We start from the raw sequence: 27,727 nt of genomic DNA, 5'->3' as shown, positions 1-27,727 counted from the left end.
TGTTTGTTTCCCGATAGATTTGTCAGTAGGTGGAAACATTGTTTTTGACGCTATAGTTTTATTTTGAAATATCAAAACGTCCGGTTAATGCGGAAGTGAAACGTTTTATTGCGCTTTACTATACTAGTAACCAGAAGAGTCGGAGCGGACAGGAGAAAGTCAACCATGCCAGATTAAACTTGAATGTAAAGACGGTTTGATTGAAAATATTTAAAACGTAATCTTGTATGTGTCTTGGGCACAATATCCCGTCACCTTTCTCGCTAAATGCTGTAAATTCCGTCATTTTAGCTTGCTGCAGTGCGACGCCAAAGTTAGCTCGACTAGCTCAAGTTGCTAATTTTAAATGTTTTAAGGTGTGTTGTTCCAGCACAAATGTCTCGCTTAGAAAAGCCAAACGGTAGAAGAACAACGCAAAGGTAAGAAGTGTTGTTGCATTTCTGTATCAGCACAGTAGACATTTTTGAGAGTCACCCGTTCTTTATGTTTGTCTTACATCAATGAAGACCCAAGTTGGACTGGAGGTTCGTGCAGAGGTTCTACAGCATCCAGAAGGTTCTTTTCCTTTCATGGAGCAACCAGAGTGTTCTCATGTTTGGGACATTGCTTGGAGTCACTTTAGCAGGTAAATGGATTATATTCACACACTGCACATCGGGTAGTGCATGACGTCACAAGTTCACTTTTTTGTGCAACATTTTATTACAAGGGCTGTCCGTGGTAGATAAGTAGAATTATAAATTGAATATTTTCATCATTTTTAGGACATTAAAAAACCTGTTTATGACCTTCTGAATACTGAAGACATGAAATAACACCCACATATGATCATTTAGTCCTTTAGTCCAATATGCTTGAGGCTTAGCCAATCAGTGGCCACGACACTGAATAGCGTGCTCTGATTGGTTAGATCAAGTAGCCAATACTACGGTATTATTGATATTATTAGTTAATTTAGCCATTTCTATACAAAAAAACCAGAGAATACGCTTGATAAAATTCCCCCCAAAAATCTGCAATAAAAAGAAGCTCCAAACTTAGAAGCGCGAAGTGGCGAGAGACGATTTCAGTGGTAAAATTATCAGTTTTATTCTTGTAATACAGTGGAAGCAGGTTAAGTCTGTCCTGCGTATGTCTCCAAGACAGTGCATCTTTATTAAGGAATATTTGGACCACATTGAAAAGGGGGGAAAAAAATACAATGCTCAAGTAAAAGATTATGAAAATATATTTAAAATTTTACTAGAAAAAAGTTGCACTATTAGGATAAAAAATGTTCGTATTATCACAAAAAAATAGATACATTGGCACCTCAACTTATGATCGCATTTTGTTCCACGACTGAACTTGTAACTCAAAACACTCCTATCTCAAATCAGCCCCACCCGTTTTAATGAATTTAAATACATTTAATCCGTCCGTGGCCCTCCCAAAACAGCACAATTTTAACATGTAACATGCCTTTTAAATTATGAACGGTGTTTAAAAAACATTACAATAGCATTTACTACCAACAACTACAGTAGTATTATAAGATAATGTAATAATATCGGGGGGCAGACTTTTGTAGGTGTCTCTTACGGGCTGCTTCTCTCTCACGTAACAATAGGAACTAGGAAATCATTGTTTATGTCGCACACTTACGTCTTTGAGTGATGGACCAGAGGTCAGTGTTGATAGCAAGTTTTTTTTGTGTACCAAAGGTAATGCTGACCGTCTAGTTTGATGAGAGTCTGTAAGAGAAAAAACAAACTGAAAAACATCAAACGAAGCACCGGCAGCTTTTAAAAAATATTTTAATGGTTAAATGTCCATCGTTTGGACATTTGCAGCTGCATGCTGTGGTCACTGGCTGCAGCTTGTGTAATTAAGTCAAAGTTAAAGTACCCATGATTGTCACACACACACTAGGTGTGGCAAAATAATTCTCTGCATTTGACCCATCACCCGAGTCATACCAAAGACTATAAAAATGGGGACCCATGTCCTCCCTGCTTGACACTCAGCATCAAGGGTTGGAATTGGGGGTTGAAAACCAAAAATGATTCCCGGGCGCGGCCACCGCTGCTGCTCACTGCTCCCCTCACCTCCCAGGTGGTGATCTGCGGACCGACTCGCCGGTATGACTGCTCACGGATGGGACATGTTTTTAATGGTTTGTTTCTTTCAATGTCAATCAATCAATCAATGTTTATTTATATAGCCCTGAATCACAGGTGTCTCAAAGGGCTGCACAAGCCACAACGACATCCTCGGTTCAGATCCCACATCAGGGCAAGGAAAAACTCAACCCAATGAGACAATTTGTTAGGTTGTCCGCTTCTTGTCCTTCACACTAACTTTTTCAGTTCTGGCATTTGGAGGGCAGAACTGTGTAATCTCAGGCTGTGGACTGTGAACAATTGCTATTCAACCGGCAGCGGATGGGACCTTTTACCCAGATTATGCTCGCAATTTAACGCATAACAAAAAGCAGAGAAGGAGCTCTTATCTTAAATTACTTTAAATTGCGTTTAGGAGTGTAACGATAAATGATAGATGGCGGAGAGACATTAACGTCTTTCTCCATTGAGAAACCGCATAGCCCAATCGAAGCTTATTAAAAACACACTTCCGTGTGAGCAACTAAGATTTTCAATTATGCACATTAAGCCTACAAGCTGTGCTCTCTTAGCACAAAGTGATCAATCTATACTTCAAGGAATAATGATAACAGGAAGTGAACTTGTCACGTCACATAAGCTGGAGCAAACATTAGTTTTTTCTTTATCATTAAGAAAACACTATGACGTTTGTGAATTAAAACTGAAGATAATGACTCTTAGAAGCCAGAAAAATATTTGTTTCTTCCGCTAAAAATATTTGTTTCTTCCAATTGTTTAATAATTTGTTTCTTCCAATTGTTCAATAATTTTTTTAGAACAAAACTCTGTTAAAATATTTCAGTGTGTGTATAAGTACTTCTTGAGCACATTCAACAATACAGTGGTGATAATAATGATAATCGTGATAATTTTGGTCACAAAAACTGTGATATGAAATGTTCACATCTTTACATCCCTAGTTGAGTTACCACTGTATTATATAGTACAGCTATTAAAATAAATACAAAATAAAATTTTATTAGAATTAAGTCGTAATACAAGAAAAAAAACAGGATATGTCTGAATATATATATTACATACGTATTGATTAACCTTCTTAGTTTTCATTGGAAAATACAACTTTATATTTACAATTGTTCTAAACTAAATATAAACAGTGTATATATCAATTATAATAAATGTGTTTGATATTGTTAGACTGTCATAAAATGTTGGGAATAAAGTTTTAGTATAGCGTGAAAGTCCTAATATTACAGCAAATACGCGATGGTACCTACTTGAATGACATTATAATTTACCAACATCCTTTTAAGAGTTTTATTAGTTAATTTATTCTAGACAATTTGTTTTTACAATGCACCAAACACTTCAGACATTATTCTTATTCAAATATTTATATATGTGCTGTCAAATGATATATTTAAATCAGATTAATCAGACTTTTGAATTTGAATCAAAATCACAGGATATTACCCCCTTTGCATGATTTAAATTAACCTTAAGAAATACCCTAATATTTGGACACAAATGTGTAGCTGAGATAGGCTCCAGCGCCCCCCGCAACCCCGAAGGGAATAAGTGGTAGAAAATGGGTGGATGGATGTAATTTTATTGTCAGCATGTCATACAGGAACATTTTAAAATGTTTTACTTGAATGCACTTAATTTGTTTGTGCACGCAAAACCTGAGTTTTACCTGAAATCCAGTCAGGGTTCGTATTTAAGCAAAATTTGCCAGTGAGCACACCGGTTGGAGTCTCCTCACTCATTTTGCACTGATGTATCACTGATTGTATAGCAACCCATGTGCATGTGCAAACAAAATAAATAGTGTGATTAATCTGCGTTGATACATGACTAATGTGATAATTTTTTGTGCGTGATCACACGACTTAACTCATTTAACATAACTTATTTTGAAAGTAATCATAGCATTAATGCTGCAGCGTCTCTGTTGTCATTGTGCAACTTCACTCCCGATAGAAAAGTGCCATGTCTGCATATGACCTTTAGCTCAATCCATTGCCTAATTTTCACGTGATATTTTCTTATTTTTTTACAAGGTGCTGACATCTTTTTTTTTCTGTCCTCCTCCCCCTCTCACCAGAGCAGCTGATCATTTACCAAGTGGGTGTCCTTCCGAGTCGCTTCTACAATGTACTGGCTGACAAGGACAGCAAAGGCTTCAAGAGCCTGCTGCTCACCGCAATGATGGTCATTGTGCTCAACTCCTTTGTAAGTGTGTGTATTAGTAAATACTGTGCATCCGGAAAGTATTCACAGCGCTTCACTTTTTCCATCCATTCATTTTCTACCGCTTGTCCCTTTCGGTGTCACGGGGGGTGCTGGAGCCTATCTCAGCTGCATTCCGGCGGAAGGAGGGATACACCCTGGACACCACCTCATTGCAGTCACTTTTTCCACATATTCTTATTTTACATCTTTATTCCAAAATGGAATAAATTAATTTTTGTCCTTAAAATTCCACATACAATACTCCATTATGACAATGTTAATTTATAATGATAATTTTTTTATTTAGCGAATTTTTAATACAAATGAAAAAAAATATCAAATCACATTTATATAGGTATTCACAGCCTTTGCTCGATACTTTGTTGATGCACTTTTGGGAGCAAAATGACAGCCTCAAGTCCTTTTGAATACGATACGACAAGTTTGGCACACCTATCTTTGGGCAGATTCGTCCAATTCTCTTTGTCCATTCCTCTTTGCAGCACCTTTCAAGCTCCATCAGGTTGGAAAGGAATCGTTTGTTTTCATCCAGGATGACTTTTTACATTGCTGTATTCATCTTTCCCTCTATCTGGACTAGTCTCCCAGTTCCTGCGGCTGAAAACCACCCCCACAGCATGATGCTGCCACCACTATGCTTCACTGTAGGGATGGTATTGGCCTGGTGATGAGCCGTGGTTGGTTTCCTCCAAACATGACGTTTGGCATTCACGCCAAAGAGTTCAATCTTTTAGTCTCATGACACCCAGATAATTTTGTTTCTCATGGTCTGTGAGTCTTTCAGGTGCATTTTGGCAAACCTTTATTTTTGTTTTTTATTTTTTATTTTTTTACAAAGAAATTGCTTTTGTCTGGCCGCTATACCATTCAGGCCTGATTGGTGGATTGCTGCAGTTGGTTGTCCTTCTGGGAGGTTCTCCTCTTTCCAATGAGGAATGCTTTAGCTCTGACAGAGTGACTGTCAGGTTGTTAATCACCTCCCGAACTAGACTAAGGTGAATGCAGCAATGTACAGATACATCCTGGATGAAAACCAACACTTCCAATTCAACCTGATGAAGCTTTAGAGGTGCTGCAAAGAGTTATGGGCGAAACTGCCCAAAGATAGGTGTGCCAAGTTTGTGGCATCGTATTCTAAAAGACTTGAGGCTGTGATTGCTGCCAAAGGTGCATCAAAAATGTATTGAGCAAAGTTGTGAATACCTATGTAATTGTTTTATTTTTTATTTTTAATACATTTGCAAAAAATTAAATGAATTTATTCCATTTTGGAAAAGGACTGTAACATAACAAAATGTGGAAAAAGTAAAGCGCTGTGAATACTTTCCGGATGCACTGTACAGTACACAGTACCATATACACAGTACAATACAATCAACCTCTTTAACAGTTGAAAAGCTTGGACCAGTACATTTCCAACCTGTTGTACGTCAGTTGGAGGAGGACGCTAACAGAGAACCTACACACGGCTTACTTCCAGGGACGAGTCTACTACACCCTTAACGTGCTGCGAGAGGACATAGACAACCCGTAAGCTCATGCTGTTTACATTCCCAATATTAGTAGTAGGGTTGTTCCGATCAGGGATTTATGCTGCCGATTCCGATACCTATCATCCCTGAGTGAGATCCGCTGTTACCAATACAGATCACATGTATTAACTGTACATTTTTTAAATGTGTTTATTGTGAACGTTATTGACAGTTTAACAATATCAGCACAATAGTTTAATTACTTCCTCATTTTCTTTTATTACATACAATTGTTTGAGCAAAACAAAGTCAAAAGTACACAGTAACTAAACCAAAGTAAAAACTACTGTTTACTACTTTATTCAATCATTTAGGTTTTGCCCTGAAAGTCCTCCTGTGTCCATGAATTGATTCTGTCAATTTGTGAACAAAACAACAAAAAATTATTTAAAAATAAATAAATAAAAAGGATATCGTTGTAATCACTCTAGTATTGATCATATTGACATTACCAATTTATGGATTGATCTGATCTTCGTCTTGCGTGTGGTGTAGTGATTCTGACAATGCTGACACACCAATAGTTGTTATATTATCCTCTTTCTACACTCTTATTAATCTACTTGTTAATTTCTTGTTACGAGCGGTTTACTTTCTGCTGCAACATGGTTCTTTATACACTTCTTAAACTTAACTAAGCACTTATGATGTCTAGCTAGCTTAGCAGCTAGCTTAGCTATTAGCATGCCTGCTCCTGCTTGCTCTCCGTGTGTAACATTTTAGCCTCATCCTAATACTTGAAAATCATTGTTAAAATACTTTGAAATGTAGTTTTATTTGTCGTATTATTATTTTAGGGGTGCGGCTCCACACAGTATATAAAGATTAGAACAATTATCTAGGGATGTCCCGATACAACTTTTTCACTTCCGATACGATACCGATATTGTAGTCTTGAGTATTGGCCGATACCGATATCAATACGATACGATATAGGCACGAATCATACATATATTTATTCCTTATTTTGTTGTGTGGAATGTTAGAAAAGGCTTGATAAAGTGATGTTACTGTTACTGATGTTGTAGTGTTAAAACAGAAAACAACAGTCAGCAAGAGTAGGTATAGGAAAAACTGACCCATTTATTATTAACCAATTGGTTACATAAATTTTAACCTTCAACATAAGAGTATTACCTCAATAAATCCAATAAAAACAAAATGTTATATTTAAAGTGCAAAATAACCACTAATACCAACATAATTATACAATTGAATAGAATAAATTAAAAATAAATTAGAAGACCCTGAAAAATAACCTAAATAAATCCAATTTAAAAAAAAAAAAACGTTTTAAAGTGCAAACAATTCAAGTTCACTTCAGTTATTTTTTTACTGTCAGCATATGTTGGAAACAACTGTGGGCAGGGACAAAAACAACACAATATTGTCCACTGTCCAACTGCTCTAAGTTAAGAGTTCACAGCTCCAGTTTCACTGACTGACTGTGCCCAAAACAATGTAGTAATTACTCTTAGTCTTCACTGAAGAATAGTGTAAACACAATAAACATATCACTCTAATAACAAGAGCATAAAACAAATAATAATCAGTCAGTGCTGACTACCCTTACTACTCCTCCACTTTCTGCAGTCCGAGCATAATGTGGAGATTTTTTTTAAAGAAGATAAGCATTTCGGCATGTTGTGCGGCAATACACTTTTTAACCTCTTCGTGCATCTGGGGTATAGTTTTGTCTACAATGTAGTGGCGGCTAGGAATAATGTAGCGAGGTTCGAGGTGCTCCATTAAGCTTTTAAACCCGACATTACTCACCACCGACAGGGGCTGGTCATCAAGCACAATAAACTGGGCTATCTTTTCTGTATATGGCCATTGCCTTTTTGTTGCATTTAGCGGCAACGTCTTTGTCCGAGTTTACGTTAAAATACTTCCACATAGCCGACATCATGCTGCAAGCACACGCGTTGTCGTTGTTGTGATCACGTGGGCTGTGCATGCTGGATCAGAGACGCTCTTCTTCCGCGGCCGGCACCAACGTTAATTAAGGGGCATTGCCGCTCCCTACTGTGTGGGAGTGTGATCAAACCAGAGTCACCTATTATAGACGTGCTGCAGCGGAAAATGGACAGCTTATATCGGAGCGCTTATATCGGAGTTTTTAGATTCAGTCCGATAAAATCCGATATTCACTTTTTTGGCTAATATCGGACTGATTTCCGATATCAATATCGGATCGGGACATCCCTACAATTATCTGCTAGCATGTCAATTGGGGACTAAAAATTAATTTAGTACGAGTCATAGGGCATCCGTGTTTTTGATCGGCATTGAAAGACATTAATGGCGACCACTTACTTTTTCAATGGAAATTAGCCGATACGGATCGTGGCAAGTCGTGCGGCACTTCCTTGATTAGTAATGTTGCTGACTAAGTGATTCGCTTATTTTACACACAGTGACCAGAGGATCAGTCAAGATGCAGAGAGGCTGTGCAAGCAGATGAGCACCATGGCCAGTCGACTGCTGGTGTCACCCTTCACGCTGACTTACTACACCTACCAATGCTTCTACAGGTATTACTTATACACTTTCCTGTTGGCAACAGTATAGGGAAGTGCCACTTTCGTCTGTTCTCTTGGGAAATATGCTTTTACCTTTGGAATGTTTCTATCCGTATGAGTTTATCTTCCTCTTTAGCATTTAAGTCCCACATTGCACTGATGCTAACACTAATTTACAGTAAAAATCATTCATAATGCTCAGCTTTGGTATGACATGGTCACATATAACTTAAGTGCATTAGCGGATGTCATAACTTATAAAATATACTTGCAGCACAGGTTGGATGGGCCCAGTGAGTATCTTCTGCTACTTTGTGTTGGGGACAGTGGCCAACAAGATCCTCATGGGGCCCATTGTGTCCACACTCTGTGAACAAGAAAAACTGGAGGGAGACTTCAGGTATGTACGTGCACATTGCTGTGCTACTGTGTTTTGATTTTGAGGATGTCTAGCGGCTTAGAGGGCCAGTTAATGTTTTGAATTCACTACACGCCCATTAGACAGGATGCATCTGTGCAATTGTGGCCTTTTAGGAAATAACACAGGATATGGAAGTCTTTTACTGGAAGAAAGCTGTACTTCTACTTAGTTACACATTGGAGAAAGGATTTACTTTATTGTCTTTTAAAAGATTAAAAGGTATGCAATGTGTTTGCTTTTCTAATTGGATATTTTCAATCAGTTGTGTCCAAAATAAAAAGATCACGAAAAAAGTTGGCACAGCATGCAATGCTATATTCAATGCTGCACAAATGTATATATTTTTTTATTGAGCGTTGATTGTATACATGCATTCATACATACATATACATGCAGTACAGTGTATACACATACAGTACATAAAAGGATAGACATACTACAAAAACATTGTGAACAAAACTCACAGGCGAAAGGCCTGTCTCAACACAAACCGAAGAAGCCAGAGGAATAAAGAAAATAAATAAGCAAGTAAAAGGAGAACAAATAATAAAGCGCTACTACAGTGTAAGAATTAATACACAATCATAATATTAATAATACAGTAAATAATCCATCCATTCATCCATTGTCTACCGCATATCTCTTTTGGGGTCACGGGGGGTGCTGGAGCCTGTCTCAGCTGCATTCGGGTACTATGCGGGGGTACACCCTGGACAAGTCGCCACCTCATCACAGGGCCAACACAGAAGACAACATTCACACTCACATTCACACACTAAGGCCAATTTAGTGTTGCCAATCAATAATATTGTATGTAAATAACAACTGTATAACGGAGTTGTGTAGCCTGCTGAATTAGCCAAGTAAACATAATTCAATAATACTGACTGCTTGGTAAAATTAATCAGGCATAGCTTTGAGTCCATTCAATCATTTTAGCACAGGGTTAAAGATAAGATGATAATGTATCCCTAGATCGCTTAAATTAGTGTTTTATTTTTTGTAACTGGATAAAGTGCATCAAATCACTCATCAACAAAGACAATTTTCGTGGTGTCTTGGATTTCCAATGGAGTAATGTTAACTAATGTATAAAAAAACGATAAATCAAATAACTCTGTAATCCTTCATTAAGATGGCAAATTATTGTTATTTACTTAAAGTCCTGAGCATAAAAAGCATCTCAAGTTGTTTTTGTATTTTAAAATTACTAATTTGCCAAATAACTAAACACTTTTAGTTTTAAACATGCACTGTAATATACTTTAGGAGTGAACAGATACAACTTTTTCACGTCCGATTTGAGTATTGACCAAACCAATATTGATCTGATACAATATCAGCACAATTGACACTTTTATTACTTTGTAGTTTTAATCAATTTGAAATTACTAACAAAACAAATAGGAATGAAAACACTAACCTTCCATCCATGCATCCATCAACCTATCATAATATTAACCGCCTGGAATAGACTTATCCTGTCTTTAAAATTAAGTTTAGTGGTATTTTTATTTTTTTGCAGCACCTGTTGACCACCATACAATTGAAGAAAAAAAACACTGCAGGACTGCTTGTATCAGAGTTTATAGTTGAGATTTTACATGCAAGCTGCCATAAACTGACACTTTTTTTTGCTGATATTGGACCGATATCAGATATTCATTTTAGTTCAAGACACCCCTAATGTATATGGTCAGTGTTTTTCCCAAAGGACTGCAATCTATCCGTATTTCAGGGTTACTTTTTTCTCAATGATTTTGTGTCAGAATATTCACATTGTATTTTATTCTCTTCTGTTGAATGCTTAGTCTATATCAGTGGTTCTCAAACTTCTTTCACCAAGTGACACCTCAGAAAACCCTTGGCTCTCCAAGTACCACCATGATGACCAACATTAAAATACAGTAGCGCAGTAGGCCTAAGAATTAATTAAAAACAAGGCAGAGGTTTTATTTGACAATTATATTTAGTATTTTGGCCACTGTAACAATAACACAGAGTTTAACCAGTAACACTGTGTTTGAATATTTAATTAAGTTATTCTTTGGCGTACCTCTTAAAGGAGCCCGCGTACTCACTACTGGTAGAGCTGTGTATAGCGAGAGTATGGATAACTTGGTTTTTAGAATTCAGTCAGTAAGTCCCGTGAGGGGCTTTTGACCAATCAGAGAGAGCATGGCCAGACAATCTCTTAAATGATTGGTCAAAAGCCCCTCACGTGACTACAGGGGACCAGTTTTAGGACCAACTCTGACACAGAGCTGTCCATACTCTCTCTATACACTGCTCTGACTAGTGGTACGCGCACCACAATTTGAGACGCACTGGTCTATATTGATAACCTTGCATAAAACATGTTTTTGATGGTACAATGTGATTTCCCATGCAATATTTTGTGATGCAGATTCAAGCACATGCAGATCCGAGTCAACGCGGAGTCGGCTGCTTTTTACAGGTGAGATATTGTACATATATTATTGTACAGTACATAGAAGCACTTGTAGATCAAACCAAGTCAAACAGTCACACAAAATGTTTTTGACGTCATGCTACCTCACTTTGACCTAAAGCAAGTGATTATGTGCTTTTTTTTAAAACTTTTGTTATGTTGCATGGATTAACTTATTTTTATACTTGTGTGATTATAAAGAATGTAAAAAAAGTGAGATCAACAGTATAGGTTAAGTTGGACACGTTTAACTCATCAAGCCTGAGTTCTAAGTTGTAAAAAAGGTGACGAAAACCTATAGGACATGGTCGACTACTTCTGTCGACAAAATAATACACCTAAAAGAGTTGTTTCTATTTAAAGAAAAAAATATGCCATTTTATGTTGAGATGTGTTGTACAATAGTGAACTTTTTCATTATAGTGTGCGTGCGTTTGTGGTCGCAAGTGCCAACAATAACTATTTTCTTTCATTTAACAACTGCTTATGACCACAGGTTCCACTTGTTTGTACATTTGATCAGTTGACTTATTGTTACACTTGTGTGACATATGTCAACAAGCTGCAGATAATTTGTATTACTTATGTGAATGTTTCAAACTAAGTTCCGTTGCGTTAGTTAGTAGTGACCATGTGTACTTTTTGACGCTTCACTCAAGATTCACTGTGTGTTGTGTAGGGCTGGTAAAGTAGAGCACATGAGGACCAACCGACGTCTGCAGTCACTGCTGCAAACTCAGCAAAGTCTAATAAACAAAGAGCTGTGGCTTTACAGTAAGAACACACATTCACACACAATGTCAATCCCACGCCACCCAAGGCTGGTGGTGACGTTCTATTTCTGTTATTTTCCCCCCCAGTTGGGGTGAATACCTTCGATTACCTCGGCGGCTTCCTCAGCTACATCATTATCGCCATTCCCATTTTCGCCGGGAACTATGACAGCCTGACGCCTGGAGAGCTGAGCGCGCTTATCAGCAGGGTAGGACTTCATCCATTTATGCCAGGGGTGTCCAAACTGTGCACAATTGGCCATGACGCATGTGAGAATAGTTGTAACGACAAGCTGTATTCACAGACATTAAAAGTGTTTATGAGGGTGACCAGGTAACACCAATATTGTATTTCAATTATTAAATGTATAGGAAACATAGTTCAGCTATCTGAACTAAGCATCCACAACTTCGCGTTGTGTTATAGCTGACAGCAAAGTTGTGTAATATGTTAAAATTACAATAAACTTAATTTGTTCCCGGGGGGATGCAATTCAAGGCACGTAGAGCAGCAAATTACTTTAAGCATTTCTAAACACGGACTATAAAAACAAACTGTATATCTCATTAATCTTTTTATTTTAGGACTATAAAGATATTGCTGTCTGCCAAAAATAGCCTCTGGTGACACTTTGGACATTCCTGCTTGATGCTATAGAATGTGTTTCTAAACACTACCTTATTACATCTTAAATTGTAACATATTTGTCTAAAATTGATGTTCTGAATATGAATGAGTTGACGGTTACTGCTGTTAGTGTGAATGCATCCACTAGGTGGCAGCACAAGCTTGCGCTAACAAAGCAATGCATGCAAGTAGAAGTAAACCTTACATCTCAGTGCATGTATGAAATACTACTGTTTTTTGTTTTTTTAATTATTCTAACAGCCATGTCTTCTGTGCTGTGCTTGTTTACATGTAGAATGCCTTTGTGTGCATCTACTTGATAAATGGCTTCACGCAGCTAATAGACCTGTCCACCACGCTGTCAGATGTAGCAGGCTACACCCACAGGTAGCACCCTGCATGCTTAAACTCTCCCACCTACGTCCCTTCCTCCCCCTCCTCTTTAACAACATGCTTGCTCGTGTGTGTTTGTCTCAGGATCGGAGAGCTGAGGGAGGTGATGGATGACATCCTGCGCGAGCAGTGCGACTACGACCCGGCGTCGGGGGAAAGCTATGACTTTGACAGGTTGGTGCGTAATGAGCCGATGAAGGCTTGTGGGATCGTAATGACCATGTACAGCTTGCTGATTTAGAAATAAAATGTATTTTATAGATCATTTAAAGTGGAACTACTGTATAAGGATTTAAACTACATTCAAAACACTTCCTTGTAATTCAGATAATATGTATTGGATAAGTTTTGGAGTAAATTTTGTTTAAATGTTACTCCACAGTCACTTTTATAACCTGTGTTTTGAGTCTGTCTGCAAGATGTTAAATTCTGGAGGTGTTTCCAGATGGGAAGTGAATCCACACCCCTACCCTAAATATCAGGGGTGGGCAATTCATTTTTACCGGGGGCCGCATGAGCAACCCGAGCACTGCTGGAGGGCCACATCGACAATATTTAAATTACATTTTGCTCAATATTATTTTTGATATATACCGTAAGATAAATAATAACAATAATAATAATATTAATACTTTCATTTAACCTAACTTTACTTTATACCAAAAGCACTGCTTTGGAAATCATTTGTACCCCTTTCAGATATCACATTTAGTTCCCCTTAACATGCTCATGTTGCACAATGAAATGTAAGCATAGGATGAAGTGTGCATTCCTGTAACTTTCTCTAGTAACAGCATTCCATGATTAATATAAATAAATTAACATTAATAATAAATTACAGTAAAATAAGCACACGTATGACTGAGGAGTCATAGTGTAACTTTGTGTGGTGTTTGAGTTGTCCGACTTTTTGTGTGGCCATAAACGCACCAGTGGTTTAGTGGTATGCGTGTTGGTGACAGATGACAAGTTGGTTTTGGACTGGTTTGTACGGCAGAAAATGACTAGTTTTTCGAGATAGAAGTGTTTTACTCATGTTTTTGGTGTGGTTATGGCCGAATATAAACAGTTTTGCTCAATAAAGTGATCGATATAATTCCTGGCCTCGAAGCATCTCGATAGACGTTACAATAATTGAACGGTGTTAAATTGAACGGTGTTGACGAACACCGTTAGGGCCGCTTGTTGTCACTGTCACTCAAAGTTGCATTGCAAAATTACATAGAATAAATGTGTTTATTTTGTTTAGAATTCAGATGGGATGTGATTTGGTGCGCGGCATATATTTGCTGTGCGCAGAGGACGCTTGAGCAGTGCTCAATTGCGCAGGTGCGCACCTTGGAGGGAACGTTGCTTGGCAGTCCATGTCTTGTTGAAAACACGCCATTCGTCATCAACTTTTCTCTTTTTAGCGTCTCGGGTGTAAACCGTGCATCACTTGTCGCTGTGCACCTTCACTCACAGGTTACACACGGACATACGCCCATAAATAACACTTTTCAAAATAAAAGCAGCACAGTTGTATTGCGCGCACGACATAGATGTTTTTTCAACTTTATTTTGTAATTTGTTATTGCAGCTGTTCACATTCACTCACAATCACGCACACGCATACGTCCACACGGAAGTAATACAAATAACGCTTTTCAAAACAAAAGCAGCACCATTGTATTACACATTTAACATAGATACTTTTTTAAATTAATTTTGTATTTCATGATTGGCCTCTCGCGGGCCGGACAGGGACGCACAAAGGGCCGGATGTGGCCCGCGGGCCGCAGAATGCCCAGGTCTGCTAAATATGTATAATGGGGAACTCTTTCGACATCTGGTTGAGAGCTTTACTTAATGTCCAAATAAGTACTTCCACCTCACTGTGGTGTCACAACGCAGCCAAATTGCAAAATCCTGTGAAAATAAAGCAATTCGGTAGTAGTTGAAGATAAAGACAAATACATATAGAACGACATTGAAAGAGTAAAATAAACCATTTTGGGGTTTAATAATAGATGAAAATGAACTGAAAACCTCAATATAAAAATTACAACATAAAGTGGCAAGAAATATGTACAAATTGAGTAAAGCAAAATATGTTCTGGACCAAAAATCACTCCGTATTTTCTACTGCTCACCAGTGTTACTTATTGTGCAGAAATATGTGGAAATAAGTACAAAAGTACACTTATTCACTTAGTATGTTACAAAAATATACAGTACATAATGAATGATACATAAAGTGATTACAAATACATTGGAGGCAGCCACTACACTTGACAGATGTTGCTTTTTGATGCAGTACCACCTGAGGGATCCAAAGTCCGTAATATCATGGCTTACGTGCAGTGATTTCTCCAGATTCTCTTCACAAAAGTCACAATTTTTCAGTGATTGTTGGTCCAAAGCAAATAAAGATTTTGGCAAAATCAAGGTAATAAGTAATTTTTTATTTGGTCGTTTTGTGTATTTTTTGAATGTTAGATTGCCTGCTGGTCTCGAAACACAGCAGGAATGTAGCAGCAACATGCATCAAATACAACCGCAGAATTATATTTTCACGAAATAAATGTATTATAAGTTTATGAGCTGAAGTATGTTTAGAATTATATATAGACATATTATTTTGGTTTATTTTGTCAGGTAAACTAACATCAAAACAACAGCAGCTGCATGCATCATGGCACACACGTCCTCTGTAGCAGTCATGGCGCTTGTTTTTTAGTTGGCCATACTCTCTCTATACATGACAGCGACTAGTGGTAAACGTACCACAGTTTGAAAATATAAGTGGTTTAAATCATTAACTACTAACTATTAACTACTAATATTAATACCAACATTCATGTGTATGCAGTAGGAATTTACTGTCTATAATTTGGTGTTGACTATTGCTAAAGCTATTGACTGTATGCACTCCTCAGTGTGAGGAATTGATCTCACTTGTGTTTCATGTCACCATGCAGTGACTTCAACGTCCATGGGGGTCCTGTGGACACGGCCTTCATCCTTGACCACCTCTCTTTCAAGTCCCCGTATTCAGACCAGCAGTTAGTGGAGGACCTGAGCCTAACTATTGGCGAGGGAACACACCTGCTGGTGGTGGGTAACACCGGGACCGGCAAGACGTCCCTACTTAGGGTCCTCAACAGACTTTGGGAGGCACAGAGCGGTGAGAAAACACACACACGGATGCTAAATTATGGCTGATCAGGACTGTAAGTAAGTTGTCTGCTTTGACTCATTAGGTTTTGTCCAAATGACGACGTGCTTCGGACCCAGAGGAACCCTCTTCCTGCCCCAGAAACCTTACCTCACTGACGGCACTCTGCGTGAGCAGGTTTCTGCTCGCCATTTCTATTCTAAATCAGGAAATCTACCAAAATAAAAGCCTGAAGGACTGAATTACTGCTCTCAACAGGTCATCTACCCTCTGAAGGATATTTACCCTGCATCAGGTACCAGCACTCGTACATTGTTTCACTATACATTATATAGCCATGCTATACATTTATTACTCATTTAACAATGACAATGTTTTTTTCTTGTCAGGATGTGTGGATGATGACAGAATCAGCAAGTTCCTGGAGCTGGCTGGGGTGGTAAGTTTGGCATACTATTTATTTGTCCATCCTTACAACTTTGTCCCATGGAAACAATAAAAACTAAGAATAGTCTGTTTCAGGGTCAATCATCAAACCTCTGAAAAGATTTTACTTAAAATGTAAAAATATATATTGTTTAGGAAAACCTTAGTTAAATTTGGTAAATATTAAAGGAATTAATAATTTACAATAAATGTACAATATACAATATATATCACCAAAATGATTCCCGGGCGCGGCCACCACTGCTCCCCTCACCTCCCAGGGGGTGAACAAGGGGATGGGTCAAATGCAGAGGACAAATTTCACCACACCTAGTGTGTTTGTGACAATCATTGGTACTTTAACTTTAAATATAGATCATGGATAAAAGTACAAAATTTTTCAGGACTATAAGGCGCACTTTAAATCTCTTTTTCTCAAAACTCGACAGTGCGCCTTATGTACAGAATAATTCTGGTTTTGTTTACCGACCTCGAAGCTAGTTTATTTGGTACATGGTGTAATGATAAGTTTGACCAGTAGATGGCAGTCAAACATAAGAGATAGGTGTAGACTGCAATATAATGGCAGTCACACATAAGAGATTACATGTCGACTGCAATATGACTCAAGTAAACAACACCAACATTTTATATGTTCCATTGAAAATATAGAACATTACACACGGCGCTCAAAAATCTATCAAAATGTTTTAGTACGACTTTGGTAAGCTATGGTGCAGCACGGTGATACAGGGGTTAGTGCGTGTGCCTCACAATAAGAAGGTCCTGGGTTCAATCCTGTGCTCGGGATCTTTCTGTGTGGAGTTTGCATGTTCTCCCCGTGACTGCGTGGGTTCCCTCCGGGTACTCTGGCTTCCTCCCGCCTCCAAAGACATGCACCTGGGGATAGGTTGATTGGCAACACTAAAATTGGCCCGAGTGTGTGAATGTTGTCCGTCATCTGTGTTGGCCCTGCGATGAGGTGGCGACTTGTCCAGGGTGTACCCCGCCTTCCGCCTGAATGCAGCTGAGATAGGCTCCAGCGCCCCCCGCAACCCCGAAAGGGACAAGCGGTAGAAAATGGATGGATGGTAAGCTATAAAGCCGCACCGCTTGTTGGATTGTACTGTGCTTCAACATACGAGTATTATTATGGTGTGTGTATAAGGTAAGTCATATTAACTAGTGTTTTTTTTCCGCAATATTATGCAAAAGCAACTTTTCTTACCTTCTGGTACCTGCTGATCTGTATTTGGGATCTGCATAAATCCTGAAAAATTGCGCATGTCCGTTTTTATAGTTTTAATTTTCTCGATCTTCTTGTTATGGGACATTCATCCTCCGCTGTTGCCATTTCTAATATAAAGTAGTGTAAAGTTCTTACTTATATCTGTCAGTAAATTCGCCATGCAAGTGCTAAAACATACCGGTGTAGTGAGTTTACATTATTCACTCAATGAACTTTAGTTATTAGAGTTCCGGTCGGACGGTTTTTCACAGGACACATTTCTGGATGCTGCTCCGTTATTGATTTAAGTAAAGTCTAAATGTTATTAAAACAGTTAGCTCCATCTTTTGACACTTCTTCCACTCCCGTCCTTGCACGCTACAACAAAGATGACGGACAAAAGACGCTGCCAAAAGTGAGCCACGTAAATCCAGAAGAGACTGTCAGAAAGTGGCTTGAAGATGGTCTGTAAAACATAATCCATGCAACATTTTGACCAAAGAACCACCATTACATGTTATGTAGACCACAAGGAAGTGTTTTACATTTAGAAAAAAATAATAATAATATGACTCCTTTATGGTCTATGGTCCGGAAAATACGGTACCTAAGAGGTAAGTGTCTAGACATCAACACAGCTGAATTTCCCATCTACATTCCTTTTTGTTTTAGAAATTGAGAGTTTGACTATTAGCCATGTTGTACTGAGCAGCCAGAGCAGAGTCATATCTATTTCCAATTCCATTGTTATCATCAGACGTTTCCTCATTGTCATCGCTTCTGTTTTATCAATTTAAAAGGGTAATTATTTGCTTGAACTATAATTGTACTGAAATGTTAAGTTATACCTTCGTGGACGTTGAAGCCGTTTAAATGTTTACTAATTTCACTTTGCTCCCGTTTTTCCTTTTTATTGCAGTCCAGTCTGATGAAGCGAGCAGGTGGGTTGGATGAACCAGTGGACTGGAACTGGTAAGAAACATTAGATTTCTGCGCATCTCACAAAGTCCTGTTGCAAAAATCTGGCAAGAGTGTGTATGCGCAGGTACGATGCCCTGTCTCCAGGTGAGATGCAGCGCCTTTGCTTCGCTCGACTCTTCTACCTGCAACCCAAATACGCAGGTGTGTTGTATTCTACGGTACTAAAACAATCAATATACATTCATCTTGTGCTGTATATGTGACTTTTTGTCTCTAATGGACATAGTGTTGGACGAAGCCACCAGTGCATTGACTGAGGAGGCGGAGTCTCAGCTGTATCGCACCTGCAAGCAGCTGGGCATGACGCTCATTAGCGTGGGACATCGCAGCAGTCTGGAGAAGGTCAGCATCATTGTTTTAGTTTGTCTATACATTTTTTAAATATTACCCTAGATTTGTATTTGATGTCTTTATATATTATACTGTGGGTGTTGTCAGTGTGTTTCAGATTGACCAATAATGTGATTATTACAATATATTGTTGTGCTTTCCTCTATCGTTGCGTGCTTTCCTCTACCGTTGCATGAAAACACTTGATATGAAGCACACTGCACCTTTTGCAAGAAAACACTTCTATGGCAAAGCTGAAAATTGGCTGTTACGATGTTTTTTTCAATTAGTTTACACGAGAGAAGCTCCTGGTGTATTTAGCTAGTTTAACCATTTTGTTTTCCAATGTGAAAGAGCAGTGAATGAATGAATATACATACAATTCATTCTGGACCTCTGATTTTAGTTTGTCGTCGTATTTTTTGTCCGTATGGATGTGTAATGGTCTTAAATTATTTTCAAGATGGTCTTAAGTATTCAATTTGACATGTTGAAACCGGCAGAGACCCTGGATTTACTATATATGTTGTTTGTACTTCGCAGCACCACGACGTCCAGTTAAAACTATGTGGCGATGGCCGTTGGGAGTTGAGCAGAATAAAAAGAGCCAACGGGAGTCTCCGAGAGGACATTTTGTGATCTTGGCATCCGTCGTTGGGTTTTGAGGCGAGGATAAGAAAAAGCAGTCTTCAGTCCTTCATGCTGGATTCATTCATTTTGTTAGCAGCATAACACTGTGCAGGGTGCTACTGCTTGGTTGTTTAACGTTGGTGCAGATCAGGATAAAGGTGTAGATCACAGGTGTCAAACTCTAGCCGCCACATCAAGTTGCGTGGCCCCCGAAAGCGTGGAAATAATATGTGTAAATGAAGTACCTTATCTTTTCTAATAAATGTATTACAAAAATAAAAGTACTGCGTACAATTACATATAGTTATCCTTGATTCATCTCTAATAAATAAAGTAAATATATCATACATTTCAAAACAATGTTGTAGTTCAAATAAAGATAAATACTTAAATATCTGCTTGATTTATGATTTCAAAGCAAGTAATCCAACAAACTGTTCATGTAAATATTTTACAGTAAACATTTTTTACAGTAAAATCCACTTTCAATATAGAGTTATAAAACACAACTGTAAATTTTACAGTACAAAAAAAACTTAAACATTTATGTTAAGAAAAAACAGTGGTACCATTTCTTCATTCCATTTAATTTGATTCTATGTATTTTTTTATTTTATATGCTATAAACAAAAACAAAAAACAACCTGCAAATATTACGGTAAAATTGTGGTGACGGAGCTGCCAGATTTATACAGTACAATCTAAAGATTTGGTTTTGTAATACGTACAAAAGACAGAATTATACACGTTTTATATATACACATTTATATTCATACTGTATATAGGCCTACAGGACTGTCTCAGAAAATTAGAATATTGTGATAAAGTTCTTTATTTTCTGTAATACAATTAAAAAAAACAAAAATGTCATACATTCTGGATTCATTACACATCAACTGAAATATTGCAAGTCTTTTATTATTTTAATACTGCTGATTCTGGCATACAGCTTAAGATAACTAAAAAATCCTATCTCAAAAAATTAGAATATTTCCTCAGACCAAGTAAAAAAAATAATATTTATAACAGCAAAACAAAATCAAACATTTGAAAATGTTAATTAATGCACTCAGTACTTGGTTGGGAATCCTTTTGCACGGATTACTGCATCAATGCGGCGTGGCATGGAGGCAATCAGCCTGTGGCATTGCTGAGGTGTTATGTATGCCCAGGATGCTTCAATAGTGGCCTTTAGCTCATATGCATTATTGGGTCTGGTGTCTTTCAGCTTCTTCTTCACAATACCCCACAAATTCTCTATGGGGTTCAGGTCAGGGGAGTTGGCAGGCCAATCGAGGACAGTAATGCCATGATCAGTACACCAGTTACTGGTGGTTTTGGCACTGTGGGCAGGTGCCAGGTCATGCTGGAAAATGAAATCATCATCTCCATAGAACTTTTCAACAGATGGAAGCATGTAGTGCTCTAAAATCTCTTGGTACACAGCTGCATTGACTCTGGACTTGATGAAACACAGTGGACCAACACCAGCAGCTGACATGGCTCCCCAAACCATTGCTGACTGTGGGAACTTCACACTGGATTTCAAGCAACTTGGATTTTGCTCCTCTCCAGCCTTCCTCCAGACTCTAGCGCCTTGACTTCCAAATGAAATACAAAACTTGCTTTCGTCTGAAAACAGGACTCTGGACCACTCTGCAACTGTCCAGTGCTTCTTTTCCATAGCCCAAGTCAGACGCTTCTAGAGATTTTAGAGCACTACATGCTTCCATCTGTTGAAAAGCTCTATGGAGATGAGGATTTCATTTTCCAGCATGATCTGGCCCCTGCCCACAGTGCCAAACCACCAGTAACTGGTGTACTGACCATGGCATTACTGTCCTCGATTGGCCTGCCAACTCCCCTGACTTGAACCCCATAGAGAATTTGTGGGGTATTGTGAAGAAGAAGCTGAAAGACACCAGACCCAATAATGCAAATGAGCTAAAGGCCGCTATTGAAGCATCCTGGGCATACATAACACCTCAACAATGCCACAGGCTGATTGCCTCCATGCCACGCCGCATTGATGCAGTAATCCGTGCAAAAGGATTCCCAACCAAGTACTGAGTGCATTAATTGACATTTTCAAATGTTTGATTTTGTTTTGCTGTTATATTTTTTTTTTACTTGGTCTGAGGAAATATAATTTTTTGAGATAGTTTTTTTAAGCTATATGCCATAATCAGCAATATTAAAATAAAAGGCTTGCAATATTTCAGTTGATGTGTTATGAATCCAGAATGTATGACATTTTCATGTTTTTAGTTGCATTACAGGAAATAAAGGACTTTATCACAATATTTAAATTTTCTGAGACAGTCACAGGACTGTCTCAGAAAATTAGAATATTGTGATAAAGCACTATTAAAGGGGCGGCATGGCGAAGTTGGTAGAGTGGCCGTGCCAGCAATCGGAGGGTTGCTGGTTACTGGGGTTCAATCCCCACCTTCTACCTTCCTAGTCACGTCCGTTGTGTCCTTGGGCAAGACACTTCACCCTTGCTCCTGATGGCTGCTGGTTAGCACCTTGCATGGCAGCTCCCGCCATCAGTGTGTGAATGTGTGTGTGAATGGGTGAATGTGGAAATACTGTCAAAGCGCTTTGAGTACCTTGAAGGTAGAAAAGCGCTATACAAGTATAACCCATTTATTTATTTATTTATTAAACGCGGCCCTCTGAGGGCAACCATAACTGCGATGTAGCCCTCAATGAAAACCAGTTTGACACTCCTGGTGTAGATTGAGGAAGTTTTACTTTTTTTCTCACTTTAATTATTGTACATTTTTTTACTTGAAGTTTGACCTTGTGGGAGGTCTGTACTAATTTAAATGCGATAGAGCTAAGCAGTGACTTTACCGATTGTGGGATGTACATATAAGACTGATATCTTATCAATTAATTCGGTGTAAGTCCTTTTTAAAAAAATTTTTGATAGTTTGGATGTCATCATGGTTGTTTAGCACGAAGGTCACTGTGACCTTGGATGATCTCCTGAACAACTGCAGGGTCGTCCAGCGTGCTGAGGTCACCAAGCCCGCTGAGGTCACACTCCACCACTTTACGCAGCACACGCCGCATTATCTTTCCCGAACGTGTCTTCGGGAGACGCTGGACAAACTGCAAGCAGAAGAAAAAGCATAAATGTGACTTTTGTTTGTACTTTGTCTTGTCGCACTAACTAACCTGGATATGGTCAGGGCAGGCGTACTTGGCGATCTTGTTCGAGACCGTGTGGTTGATCTTTGACGTCAAGTCCACATCTTGGACGTCTTGCTTTAGGACCACAAATGCGTAGACTCCTGCAGGGAGGGGGAAGTGAGTGTCGCCGTGTATGCAGGTAAGAACTCACTCACTCACCTTGTCCTTTGATGTGATGTGAGCAGCCGATGACCGCTGACTCAGCTACTGCAGGACATTGGTTCTATGACAGCAGACCACAACATTAACATATGTGGAGTGTTTTGAGATAAGAGCTGTCTTTCAGCTGATTGTTATGCTTTAAATTGCAAGAAAAATTAGTGACAAGCCTCCCCGCCATTAGTTGGTGTAGCAAATGTCACAGTGAGCCCTATAAGATCTGACCAAAACATCCAGTATTACTCGCTAACATTAGCTTAAAACTAGAGATGGACATAACTTTGTTTTTCCAGCCATTGGAAAAACAAAAGTGAGTGTGAAGGACAGTGACGTGTTTGATATTCATTAAATTAAAGAAAGAAATCCTCAAAGTCTTGACAGTGCGTGTAGCTAACTAACTTGGTGAAGCAGTTTGAGTGTATTGGAATGAGTAACGCCAGGCAAAGATGTTAAAATAATAATATCTAAATGGTGGACATTGATCCATGAAAATATGGAACAGCTGCTGATGGTGTGTTTGACAGAGAAGCAGCTCTAAAAAGATACCATAGAAGTCCAAGATGAATTATGTACATTATTATTTAATAAAACTTCTGTAGTACATTCTATCCTATTGATTTTATACAATATTTTTATCCAAAATTGTGCTGTTTGCGCGTACAAGCGCCAATTAAATTGATTTTAATTCATTTCAATAAGAGACATTGATTTGAGGTACAAGTGTTTTGATTTAAGAGCTCCGCCACAGCTTTAACTTCATGAGTTGAAGCACAACTGTACATAGAAATCTTAACATATGTTGAAATAGCAGTAGAAATCCTAGCAGCTAATATTTAAACCACCAACTATGTCCTTTATCTCTTCCCTTCACCAAAACCTCCACTGATCTTCAGACCCTAACCACAGCAATAACCAAAACCTTAAGACCTAAGAAAACCCTAAGCCAGGGGTCGGCAACCCAAAATGTTGAAAGAGCCATATTGAACCAAAAATAAAAATCTGTCTGGAGCCGCAAAAAATGTAAAGCCTTATAAGTGTTATAATGAAGGCAACACATGATGTAAGTATCTATATTAGCTATAATAGCCTACTATCAAAATGACTATGTGTTGCAGGCTGACGCAAATCTTAGTTGACAGAAATGTTGAAATGTAATATTTATTCTACACATTAAACCATTACTAAAACGGAGGGTGTGATAACTCCTGGAAATGACTGGCTTAGAATGGCCAAAGGTAAAGATGTGTGTGTTCAAGTTGAAGGAAACGGAAACTACAAATAAAATTAGCTCAAATATACCTCAAATATGAGGCATAATGATGCATTATGTACATGCAGCTAGCATAATTAGCATGTTAGCATCGATGCATGCAGTGCCCGATTACCGTATGTCTGATTAGCACTCCACAAAAGTCAATAACATCAACAAAGCTCGCTTTTGCACAGCATAAAATGTTTGATGGACAAATAGAGACAAAGAAGGATTGGCATAAAACACGTCTTTCTGCGGCAGCATCAAGGAAAGTTGTATATGCAAAACTACGGTGCGTTCAAGGACTTTCCGAAATTAGGACAAAACGGCGCGCGCCAAATACTCTCATCAGTGAAGCATGTTTAACAAACAGTGGGACTTCTAACAAATTAGGAATGCTTATGTCATGTTTGTCCTCCTACAGGAACCATAATAAAACCAAACTTTTTTTTTTTTCCTCATCTCTTTCCATTTTCATACATTTTTGAAAAAGCTCCAGGAAGCCACTAGGGCGGCGCTAAAGAGCTGCTTGTGGCTCGAAAGCCGCGCGTTGCCGACCCCCGCCCTAAGCCCAAAACTATATATCTGACCTTAACCCTGTCATTTTTGCAACAGGTAAACATAAACTACACCTTTCTCCCTGAGTGAAGCCAAGAAAGTACCGTAGATTTACCACAACATCTTCAATTTCGGCCGTGCCAATCCTGTGACCGCTCACGTTGATGACATCGTCGAGGCGACCGGTGATCTGGTAGTAGCCCTGCTTGGAGCGATGGGCGCCATCGCCAGTGAAGAAGTGACCTGCGTGACGAAACGGCTGTGATGCGATCTCCGCACACAAATAGAACTCGCGGACACATTTACCAGGGTAGGTCTTGAAGTAGGTGTCTATGAACCTCTGGTGGTCGTTATAGATGCTTCTGGCCATGCCGGGCCAAGGCTGAGAGATACATAGTGCTCCTGAAGCCTCATTGGAGGTCAGCACTTTGCCCTGGAACAAACAAAACATAAAAGGTTCAAATATTAACAATAATGTGACATGATGATGCAGTGCAACCACCAGCATGCACACACAGATTTGTGGAAATGTGTGTAGAAAGGGTGGATATCAAAAGTGACACAGCTGGTGACTATTTTTTAATCCTCATCTGACCCTCTATTCAGGACGTTCCCAGCCATCTTAAAACACACACACACGCACACACACACACACACACACACCTCACTGTCCATGATCGCTGGTTTAATGCCAAAAAAAGGTCTCATGGCCATTCCTGGGACAATCTCGGCGTCCTGCTCCGACGGTCTTGGCGCGATGCAGATGCCGCCCGTCTCTAAGAGGGAAGAGCAAAAACAAGACTGATGTGTTTTTCATAACATAACTTGGTGCACAATGGAACCTTTGATTGTAGCGCGAGAAATGTATGATTACAAATTAAAGCCGCGCTAAGTAAATCACAAGCAGTTAGGTCGGCCAGCCTGGACGACAAGGATTTAAACGTGATAATCCGCCTGCTGCTTTTTTTTTGTGGGTGGAAACTGTTCCTAAAATCAACAGCAGCAGCGGAGGAGGAGGAGGGGGACCCACTCCAAAAAGTAGGACACGACATAAGCTCACATTTTAAACTCGCATCTCATTTAAAAAAAACAATAAGGAATAATAACTGGACAAGCGGTAGAAAATGGATGAAACTGGATCTCGCTAAACATATATATATATCTATATATTTATATATACTGTATATATATACACACATATATATATATATATATGTATATATACACACACATATATATACATATATATATACACATATATATATATATACATACAGTATATATATATAAACATACATACACACATATATATATATATATACACATACATATATATATATATACACACATATATATAAATACATATATACACATATATATATATATACACAAATAAATATATATACTTTATATATTTATGTATGTATGTATATACATTCGATCAGTTACAAAATATGTGTATATGTTTATGTATATACATATATATGCATTAATATATGTATATATATACATACAAATAAATATTTATATATATATATATGTACATATATATCAATCAGTTACAAAATATGTGTATATGTTTATATATATATAGTGTTGGGTTAGTTACTGAAAACCAGTAACTATTTACAGTTACTAGTTACTTTATTTCAAAAGTAACTCAGTTACTAACTCAGTTACTTACACCAAAAAGTAATGCGTTACTGTGAAAAGTAACTATTTAGTTCTTTTTTTTAAGGCTCCCAATAATGCCCTTTTAGCCTTCATGTCAGTACTGTTATTGCACTGGAGAATAATACAATGTGTTGATCAACTTGACATGCATTTGCATCACTGAACTCTGCTAAGCAATGTGCTCTACATACAACACACAAAGACAAAGATTTGTTTCAAAGGGCCAATTTGTTTCTGGCCAGAACAAATTGACAAAACTATTTTAAATAGCTGCAACATAACATACATAAGTAACAAACAGCACAATAACAGCATAGCTGTAAAGCAAGAAAGGCACACACTACATACACAAAGCCTAACCAGGCATTTTTTCCTCAAGGAATTCTGACACAAAATCATGTCTGAAGCCCAGAACACTCTACACATTTCCCCAGTTTTAATTTAGAGATAAGGAAAGATTGGCCTGGCCCACTAGGATCCCTCTTTATGTTTGTGAACTTTATAGTCTATACCAGGGGTCACCAACCTTTTTGAAACCAAGGGCTACTTCTTGGGTACTGATTACTGCGAAGGGCTACCAGTTAGATACACACTTAAATAAATTGCCAGAAGTAGCCAATTTGCTCAATTTACCTTTAACTCTGTTATTATTAATAATTAATTATATTTATCTTTGTGGAAACACTGATCATCTTAATGATTTCTCACAATAAATATATATAGAAACAGATAAATATCAATATGCAACACTTTATTTTTATATTTTCTCTAAGTGCACATTTTTCAAATTGAACATTTTCAAATGATCACTTCAAAGACAGTCTTGCGAAATCACAATAACCCATTTTAACTAGCTAGCCACTAACATTTTTTTAACAAATCATGAATTACTTTGCACCATGTTTGTACAAATAATAACTCATGTAAAATACAAAAGTAAACTCACAAATTTTTAAATCATGTCACACTTTGAACTGGACACCAAATCTGTTATCTGTTTCTTTGTCAGTTAGTGGGAAGCCTGGCATTGCATGCTGTTAACTAGT

The 27,727-nt window shown here is 38.2% G+C and overlaps 2 protein-coding genes across 7 annotated transcripts in view; one reads left to right on the top strand and one right to left on the bottom strand.

Moving 5' to 3' along the window:
* The first annotated feature begins 97 nt into the window (after window positions 1-97).
* On the top strand, window positions 98-20,138 carry abcd4 (ATP-binding cassette, sub-family D (ALD), member 4). Of its 5 annotated transcripts, XM_062043481.1 has the most exons (21): window positions 126-185; window positions 357-419; window positions 507-625; window positions 2,095-2,155; window positions 4,218-4,340; window positions 5,752-5,891; window positions 8,314-8,430; window positions 8,693-8,818; window positions 11,247-11,297; window positions 11,971-12,065; window positions 12,152-12,273; window positions 12,988-13,079; window positions 13,170-13,259; window positions 16,046-16,251; window positions 16,328-16,419; window positions 16,501-16,537; window positions 16,632-16,681; window positions 18,816-18,868; window positions 18,942-19,018; window positions 19,104-19,219; window positions 19,751-20,138. In XM_062043481.1, exons 4-21 carry the CDS (start codon window positions 2,123-2,125, stop codon window positions 19,844-19,846), a joined length of 1,716 nt encoding a protein of 571 aa, XP_061899465.1. In that variant the 5' UTR covers window positions 126-185; window positions 357-419; window positions 507-625; window positions 2,095-2,122; the 3' UTR covers window positions 19,847-20,138. The 5 variants fall into 5 exon arrangements, with proteins under 5 accessions (XP_061899464.1, XP_061899463.1, XP_061899465.1 ...); XM_062043480.1 differs by lacking the exon at window positions 2,095-2,155 and having other exon boundaries at window positions 98-185; window positions 371-419; window positions 4,213-4,340; window positions 19,751-20,137; XM_062043482.1 differs by lacking the exon at window positions 2,095-2,155.
* A 1,986-nt stretch (window positions 20,139-22,124) lies between these two features.
* Window positions 22,125-27,727, bottom strand: part of acss1 (acyl-CoA synthetase short chain family member 1) — a 37,295-nt gene continuing 31,692 nt past the window's right edge. The window contains exons 8-13 of one of the 2 annotated variants that reach the window (XM_062044510.1): window positions 25,671-25,783; window positions 25,314-25,440; window positions 25,123-25,250; window positions 23,198-23,261; window positions 23,024-23,139; window positions 22,125-22,957 (exon numbers count right to left, since the gene is read on the bottom strand). In XM_062044510.1, the coding sequence (XP_061900494.1) occupies window positions 22,787-22,957; window positions 23,024-23,139; window positions 23,198-23,261; window positions 25,123-25,250; window positions 25,314-25,440; window positions 25,671-25,783 (719 nt within the window). In that variant the 3' untranslated portion in view covers window positions 22,125-22,786. The remainder of the gene's footprint in view (window positions 22,958-23,023; window positions 23,140-23,197; window positions 23,262-25,122; window positions 25,251-25,313; window positions 25,441-25,670; window positions 25,784-27,727) is intronic. The other variant, XM_062044509.1, reaches the window with a different exon arrangement.

Source organism: Entelurus aequoreus, linkage group LG04 (assembly GCF_033978785.1).
Source record: "Entelurus aequoreus isolate RoL-2023_Sb linkage group LG04, RoL_Eaeq_v1.1, whole genome shotgun sequence".
Taxonomy (NCBI): Eukaryota; Metazoa; Chordata; class Actinopteri; order Syngnathiformes; family Syngnathidae; genus Entelurus; species Entelurus aequoreus.
Note: the sequence above shows the minus strand (reverse complement) of the source record. Positions and strands in the feature narration are given on the sequence as shown.